At 35.7% G+C, this 8,778-nt stretch overlaps 1 protein-coding gene across 1 annotated transcript; it reads left to right on the top strand.

The window, feature by feature from the left end:
- Positions 1–4,160: 4,160 nt before the first annotated feature.
- LOC138093067 (olfactory receptor 51G2-like) lies at positions 4,161–5,120 on the top strand. Its single transcript, XM_068989156.1, has one exon. The coding sequence runs from the start codon at positions 4,161–4,163 to the stop codon at positions 5,118–5,120; it is 960 nt and encodes a 319-aa protein (XP_068845257.1).
- The last annotated feature ends 3,658 nt before the right edge of the window (positions 5,121–8,778 follow it).

Below are 8,778 nucleotides of genomic sequence, written 5' to 3'. Positions count from 1 at the left end.
TTCAAAATCAGACTCAAAAAAGATTATCAGTAAAACACATTTTTAAAAGAAATTCCTGTACTAAACAGTTAGAAATCAATATTTTTAAGACAGTTTTATTCACCCTGAGAGGAGATTTCTTATCATTCAGTAGTCCACATGCCAACCCTGCTACATAGCTTAATCACCAGTAGACATTTAGAAGTCAAAATTGTTGACAGACATATGGCCCTTCATTCATTGAATGAAAGCATCTATACATAATCAAATCAGATTTATACAATCCCTTCATTAGTAAAAACTATGGCACAGAGAATCACACTTGGCATTATTGCTTATGATCTTTAAAATGGATTTCTTTCTTCATTGTGCTTTTAAGGTTACAGCAAATTTGAGTGAAAGCTACAGAGATTTCCCATATACTCTTTATTACAACAGTTTTGAAGGAAGCAATTCACACAAGTAAGTTTCATCTTTATCTAGCATGTGGTAACAGTACCAACTTAGAGCCATTCCCACCTCTATGTCCTGAGTAAGTTGTTCTCATTGGCTACACCATAGCTAACAACCTTTTACTACTCTACCATATTCTGGATACAAGTTAGTATTTCATCTCATGTTGCACTACCTACTTTGTTCTGGACATTGAAGTGATAAATACTTGAGACTCTCTGTAGCCTTCTTGCCTTTGAATTTCCAAACTGCAGTATCTGGAATGATACAGGGAGGATTTGGAGAAGGGCTATAAATTAAAATAGTGACAGTGACAGGGTTACAGGCACAGTCTTGCATTTCTCATGGAGACTCATATCTCTAAGGATTAGAGGAAGACTTATTAACTCATGCATCTTGCTTTGAGAATTAAAACAATCTCTCATGCAAAGAGGAACTATTCTACCAAGTAGGTAAGGACTGGGAAAACAGTGGGAAGTAATAGAAAAACACAAAGTGGGGCTTGAGAGACAAGAGAGAGAAGGGCAGATACCCAAAGTGTGAGAAGAGACACCAAGGGAATGGTTCAAGAAGGAAAAGATTCCTAGTTTATTAGAGGTTATCCTTTCTCCAAATATTTTTATTATTCATACCCTGTGCAAAACATTCAAGCCAGACTCATAGTTTTCAGATACGACTTGCCTAATATACCCTAGACTTGCATGACACGTGGCCTGCTTTCTGTCGGTGGACATGATTGCTTACACAGGGTGAAGGACTATTATCAGACATAAGAAGAGGAATTCCAGAATATGAGTGGGATTACACCAGATAATCTTTGAGGTCCCTTCTAATCCTAGTTACCAGTGATTTTTCATATGAAATTAATTATGGTCTAAATTCACATTAAGACCTTCAGATTTATGAGTTTATAAACTAACTCCACAAACTCCATCTTCCTCCTCTGGAGATGTGGAAGATACCACAAGGCAATGTGAATGCATTTAAAATTGTAAGATCAGGAACAATAGGAATTGGATTATCAAAATGAACAGTTGCTACCTAAAGGGGATTGTGAAATAACGGACCAGATTCTAGTGAATATGGAATATAATGGATATTTATGTCTTGGTAATTTCAGAATGCTAATATGACTCCTCAAATTCCTAGTTCACTGAAGTCCCAAAGATCTCATGCTTACTCTTGATGAGACTTCTCATTCTATCCTGGACTCAACTTTTTGTGTTGCTTTTTTCAAATCTGGCAGTGAATAAAATGAGAAGTGAATATGTGGTATCATAATGATCAGAGGAGTTTCTGGATAGAAAAAAAAATGATTAAGAGGCAATTCATATCTCTGGCTACACTGAAATTTACTTGATGAAAAGGAAATGAAACTGATAGAATTCACTTTCTACTTCTCAGGCCACCTAAGTCACTTGTGAGATGGTTTTGTTCATGATATCTTCCCCTCAAGGAGGATAATTCATTGTCTCCCCATATATTCCTCCTCCCATTATACTTTAAAAAATTCTTGTTGGTGTTACTGTTGTCATCATCATTGTCATTATCATCATCATCCAGAAGGCTCTTTGATAAGTATTTTACACACAACATATCCTTTACCTTAGCACATCCTTTCAAATTGTTACTTTCTTGAGTTCAGAGAGGAGGCAACTTTGGTACAGAGAGAAGGTGATTTGGTCAAAATTAAGCTGAGCACAACACTGAAACCAGAATATAGCTTAGGTTAAAGTGATTGCAGAAGGAGAGAAACAGATTCTAAATAAGGAAGATGTTGAATAACTGTCTCCTTAAAATCTCAATGAAGAGTCAGTAAGACGACCAAAGACATACTCTAGATCAGGTATCTTCCCAGGTTTCAATGAAACTTCATGTTTACTCCTTTTTGATGATTCAAAGAAACCTTATAAAATCAGAAAAAGTGTCTGAATCGAGTGGGCAGTGAAATGAAAACCAGATTTCTAAACTTGGATTATGGTGTAAAAATTGGAAAAGAATCATCAAAAGAAGGGATAATATTGGAAAATCTGGGCATTAAAGGTAATAATTAGTGCAAGTGTAGACAGGAAGATGAAGTAGATAGGAATTTGGGGAGTTAAATTGCAGGGTTGTAAGAGGTATCAGTTCATACTATGTGTGTGTGTAGAACTTAATTGTAATAAGAGTTAAAAAGCCTGAAATTGTTTCTGTAATATACATATTTGGTGACTTGATTATGACTCTTTCATTTCCTAGAAAGTTATTAAACATCCAAGGCAAGATCTTTTGCAGTCAGGGTTTATTTACATGTAACTAGAGGGAGTGCAGTCTTTCCAGGTGACTCAGTGGTAAAGCATCCTCCTACCAATGCAGGAGACACAGATTTGATCCCTAGGTCAGGAAATTCCCTGAAGGGGAACACGGCAACCCACTCCAGTATTCTTGCCTGGAAAATTCCATGGATAGAGCCTGGTATACCACAGTCCATGAGGTCACAAAAGAGTCGGACATGATTTAGCAACTAAAATAACAGCAAGAGGAGACTGAAAGGATTTGATCTCCCAAAAACCAAAGTAGACTTTTCAAGATAGCATAATGACAATTTACTAATTTACAATTAGAGGCAATCTGTCTCATGGATTAGAATTTTGGTAAGCATGGATGGTTGTCAAAAGGGCAAGTGACTCATCTTCTTACTTCAGAGGCATTGTTGTTGACTACAGAAGAAGTACTGGAATCTATTAGGTGAATATATATTAACTCATTCATCCAAGTAGAAAATATTTAGTGTCAAGATTCGACACAGTAGGCTTTATTTTTCTGTCATTCAATCTTTTTGTTATTTTGTTTTCTCTTGATTTTGCTTTGAATCATAAGTTTCTACTCGATCCTTCCCCAATCCCTATATATCAATTATTTTGTTTTTTTTTTTCAAGATAGAGCCTGTCTCTAAATAATAAATCAATTCCTAAACATAGTAGGGAGAAGGTTTGGAATCTTAAATGCAGAGTCAGTCAATTGTACTTTGCTTATATTACATAGAAAAATTACATATTTATAATTTTTAAAAATCATACATTCTTCTGTCTATCCTAACTTATGTTTATCTCTTGGGGATACTAGCCTGAGGCTAAATTGATATTAGAGTTGATTTTCATTCGGTACCAACCCAATGGCATCACTTATATATCCAGAGATAGGTTAGTAGAGCAAAAACTATGCTGATCAATACTTACCTGAATTCTGTAATATGGCTTGCATGGTGTTCTAGTATTACTGAAAAATCTTTCAAGCTAAGACAGGAAAGCCATTTCATGTAAGTCACTGCCAAAGTCATTTTTTTTTTTTTTAAGAAAAAGTTCTAATGTATGACCTGTGACTCTGGTTGAGGATCTTCCTGAAGAAAACTATGAAATTAAAGATGTAGTCTAGAATGGGTTTTGTGTGTACTGTTCTGGGTAGTGTCTTTAGAAGGAGATTATCCATATTCATAGAACATTATAATACATTTGCATTTGAAAAGAAGAAGGGAAGATCCTCATGGTTATAAAAGTGTTTTACTTAACGGAAAACACTCAGCAAGGAAATTAAAAAGGATGAAGCAAAACTGTGAGGGTTAATTTAGGAGATATTATAGGGCACCCTGAAGTTTTGTTTTGTTTTTGTGACACAGGTGCTGATCTTCTCATTTGTTCCCCTTCTGGAGTGTGATTGTGAATCGGGATTGTGGTTTAACAGTAAGCCCTATGGCAACTGCAAACTCCAGCAATATCTTGTCCTCCACCTTCTATCTCACAGGTATCCCTGGATATGAGGAATTTCACCACTGGATTTCCATCCCATTCTGTCTCCTCTACCTTGTTGGAATCATGGCTAACTGTACTATTCTACATATTGTCCGGACAGACCCCAGGCTCCATGAGCCCATGTATAACTTCTTGGCCATGCTTTCTCTCACTGACATGGGCATGTCCTTGCCCACAATGATATCACTCTTCAGGGTGCTGTGGTCCATATCCAGGGAGATCCAGTTCAACACTTGTGTAGTCCAAATGTTTTTCATTCACACTTTCTCCTTCACTGAGTCATCTGTGCTCTTGGCCATGGCCCTTGACCGATATGTGGCCATCTGCCACCCCCTAAGATACGCTACCATTCTCACTCCAACACTCATCATGAAAATTGGCATTGCAGCCCTGCTTAGAAGTGCCCTTCCTGTGATTCCACTTCTAGCCCGGCTGGCCTTCTTTCCCTTCTGCCACTCTCACATCCTTTCTCATTCTTACTGTCTGCACCAGGATATGATCTGCCTTGCTTGTGCTGACACCAAGTTTAATGTTATATATGGAATGGTTATGATCACTTTGCTGTGGGGAATGGACTCTTTGGGTATTTTTATGTCTTATGTTTTCATCCTTCACTCGGTATTAAAAATTTCATCTCAGGAGGGGAGATTTAAGGCCCTGAACACATGTGCATCTCACATGTGTGCTGTACTTATTCTTTATGTGCCTATGATTGGGCTCTCTATTGTCCATCGTTTTGCCAAACACTCATCCCCCCTCATCCACATCTTCATGGCTCATATCTACCTGCTAGTTCCACCTGTGCTCAACCCAATCATCTATAGTGTGAAGACCAAGCAGATCCGCCAAGGAATTCTCCACCTGCTTTTCCCCCTAAGAATCAGTTCTTCTGTGATGTAGACATGTCCTCAACCCAGTGATGACATGAATATTAAGTTTGTAAATATATAGTGATTTGTCTGCTGTCTATATTGGCACCAGTGTTACCAATAAAAGATTACTTAAAAAAAAAAAGTGGAAATAGCTCTGACAGTACATTGTGAAAAATCCTAAAGGAGAGAGTTGATGTCTACTGGATTTATAATAGACTGACTTAATACGAACTTCTAAATTCCCTCTAAGTATAAAATGTGTTAGAGTGGAGTGTGTTGGAAATCACTTCCATCTGTGGTTTCTCATTTGTAATCCTAACCTGATTCAATGCTGATTGTCATGAAGTTTTCCTTGATTATTCTAAACCCATATTTCTTTGCCTCTTGATACACTATATTTGTCAGGGAATCATATTACGTTTCTCATTATGTGAGTGTGTTTGTAAATCTACTTATGCTAACTTTCTTAAAGTGGGAAAAAACCTTACCTTGATGTAAGAGCATATTAGGTTTCAAAAAGGAAATTTTCGAACTTTATGGTCCATCAGCATCATCTTTTAAAATTTTACTCACATGTTCTGTTCTTTCTGAGAACATTTAGTTTCATTGGGAATAGAAAGTGGCAACTTTCATATTTTTATTTAATTTTTAGAAATAATCTTACTCTTTCAGAAAGCCAAACTCAGTGATTTTTTTATGTCCCTGAGATAATGTCATGTGAAGCCAGTGATTATATAATCTATTGGATTAGATGTATCTAATAAAAATCTAACTCACTGAGGTATAGATACTTATAAGTTTATAGTAGTAGCAAACAGGTAATACAGATCTCAATTTTTATCTAGAACTCTTTTCAATATATAAACTATCTTCACATTTCTCTGAAATTATTGAATGCATAGCTGTGCATAGAGTTGTATTAACAAACTTGCAAGTTTAATTGAAATGTCTTAGCTCAAATGTCTGTATTTACTGAAAGAGAAGAAATAAATGAAGCAGAAAATAAAACTTTAAGAATGCTTTGTAACTCCCAGTTTTTATATTGGTCTTAATGATAAGTAGTATATTTTCACAAATCTTATTCTGTTACTGTAGGAACTGTGTCTCAAGGATTTTGCTACCTATGAAAATCAACATTATGTCTAGTGTAAAAGAGTCACTTAATAATTATTTAATGCATAAATGATATAGAAGTGAATCAATCATTGTACAAAGACTGACTCATTTGGATTGGATTTAAAAAAAATACTTGGAGTGAAAAATTTGACCTCTCATGAACACATATTTCCTATAATAAAACAGATCTTACTAACTTTAAATTATGATTTCAGATGTCAGGCATATGGAATACACTTAGAATTTCCGTTAGCTTATGTCTTTTCCTTGGTTTTAATTCAGTTATGTCTGTTCCTATTCCTCTTTACCCTATTTCTTAATTCTACTTATAATTACCCCCTCCTTCAGCACATTCACCTTGTCTGAAACATCAACAAATAAAAATAAAGACGTGTGAACATCAAACTTAGATAATATTCCCTATAGTAAATATTAAAATAAAATTAATATGAAAAATAAAAAAAGAGAAATGTGAACATTAATTTCAGATGTACAAGTGTCATTTAAATATTTATAATCATCCTTCATGTGATACCTTCAAATATAAAATGTATTTTTAATATTTTAATTTATTTTTTTAATTTTACACTTTTTAAAGGATATGCTGATCATATCTTTCCTAATGATTCTGCTTCAAAACAATGAAACATTTTAAATTTTTTGCTTAACATATATTCAAACCATTGCATCTTAAATTTTGCATTTCACATGCCAGTAAAATTATTTTAAATGAACATCTACATAGATAATCTAAGTTTTGAGTTTATAAAATATGATCCTCTATACTAACTCTTGGAGAAGGAAATGGCAACCCACTCCAATATTCCTGCCTGGAAAATCCCATGGACAGAGGAGCATGGCGGGCTACAGTTAATGGGGTCACAAAGAGTCAGATATGACTGAGCGACTGAGCACATTTTAACTCTTACAATGTATCATTAGTTACATGATTTTCATAAAATATATTTTACAAAAAAACATTTAGAAGTACCTATTCTCAAAATTAGGATAATTCTTCCTAGAACAATTTAGTTGGTGTAGAGGTGTTATTTTATTTATATTTATTTTTAAATTAATTAATTTATTTTAACTGGAGGACAATTACTTTACAATATTGTAGTGGTTTTTGCCATACATTGACATGAATCAGCCATGGATTTACATGTGTCCCCCATCCTGAATCCCCCTCCCACTCCCTTCCCACCCTATCCCTCTGGGTTGTCCCAGAGCACGAGCTTTGAGTGCCCTGCTTCAAGCATTGAACTTACACTGGTCATCTATTTTACTTATGGTTAATATAAATGTTTCAGTGTGATTCTCTCATGTCGTCTCACCCTTACCTTCTCCCATACAGTCCAAAAGCCTGTCTTTACATCTGTCTCTTTTGCTGTCTTGCATATAGGGTCACCATTACTGTCTTTCAAAATTCCATATATATGTGTTAATATACTGTTTGGTATTTCTCTTTCTGGCTTACTTCACTCTGTATGGGCTTCCCTTATGGTTTAGCTGGTAAAGAATCCGCCTGCAATGCAGAAGATGTGGATTCGATCCCTGGGTTGGGGAGATCCCCTGGAGAAGGGAAGGGTTACCCACTCCAGTGTTCTGGTCTGGAGAATTCCATGGACTATACAATCCATGGAGTCACAAAGAGTCAGACATGACACTCTGTATAATAGGCTTCAGTTTCATCCACCTCATTAGAACTGACTCAAATTTGTTCATTTTTATAGCTGAGTAATATTCCATTGTGTATATGTACCGCAGCTTCCTTATCCATTCATCTGTGGATGGGCATCTAGGTTGTTTCTATGTCCTAGCTATTGTAAACAGTGCTGTGTTGAACATTGGGGTACATGTGTCTCTTTCAATTCCGGTTTCATTGGTGTCTATGCCCAGCAGTAGGATTGCTGGGTCATATGGCAGTTCTATTTCCAGTTCTTTAAGGAATCTCCACACTGTTCTTCATAGTGGCTGCATTAGTTTGCATTCCCACCAACAATTTAAGAGGGTTCCCTTTTCTCCACACACTCTTCAGCATGCATTGCTTGTAGACATTTTGATGGCAGTCATTCTGACCAGGGTGAGATGGTCCCTCATTGTGGTTTTGATTTGCATTTCTCTGATAATGAGTGATGTTGAGCATCTTTTCATGTGTTTCTTAGCCATCTGTATGTCTCCTTTGGAGAAAAGTCTGTTTAGTTCTTTGGCCCATTTTTAGATTGGGTCATTTATTTTTCTTGTTTTGAGCTGCATGAGTTGCTTATATGTTTTGGAAATTAATTCTTTGTCAGTCGCTTCATTTGCTATTATTTTCTCCCATTCTGAAGGCTGCCTTTTCACCTTACTTATATTTCCCTTTGTTGTGCAGAAGCTTTAAATTTCAATTAGGTCCCATTTGTTTATTTTTGCCTTTATTTCCAATATTCTGGGAGATGGATCATAAAGGATCTTTCTGTGAGTTATTTCAGAGAGTGTTCTGCCTATGTTTTCCTCTGGGAGTTTTATAGTTTCTGGTCTTACATTTAGATCTTTAATCCATTTTGAGTTTATTTTTGTGTGTGGTTCTT

Source organism: Capricornis sumatraensis, chromosome 16 (assembly GCF_032405125.1).
Source record: "Capricornis sumatraensis isolate serow.1 chromosome 16, serow.2, whole genome shotgun sequence".
NCBI lineage: Eukaryota > Metazoa > Chordata > Mammalia > Artiodactyla > Bovidae > Capricornis > Capricornis sumatraensis.
The sequence above is the reverse complement of the archived record's forward strand: the minus strand, read 5'-3'. Positions and strand labels throughout refer to the sequence as shown.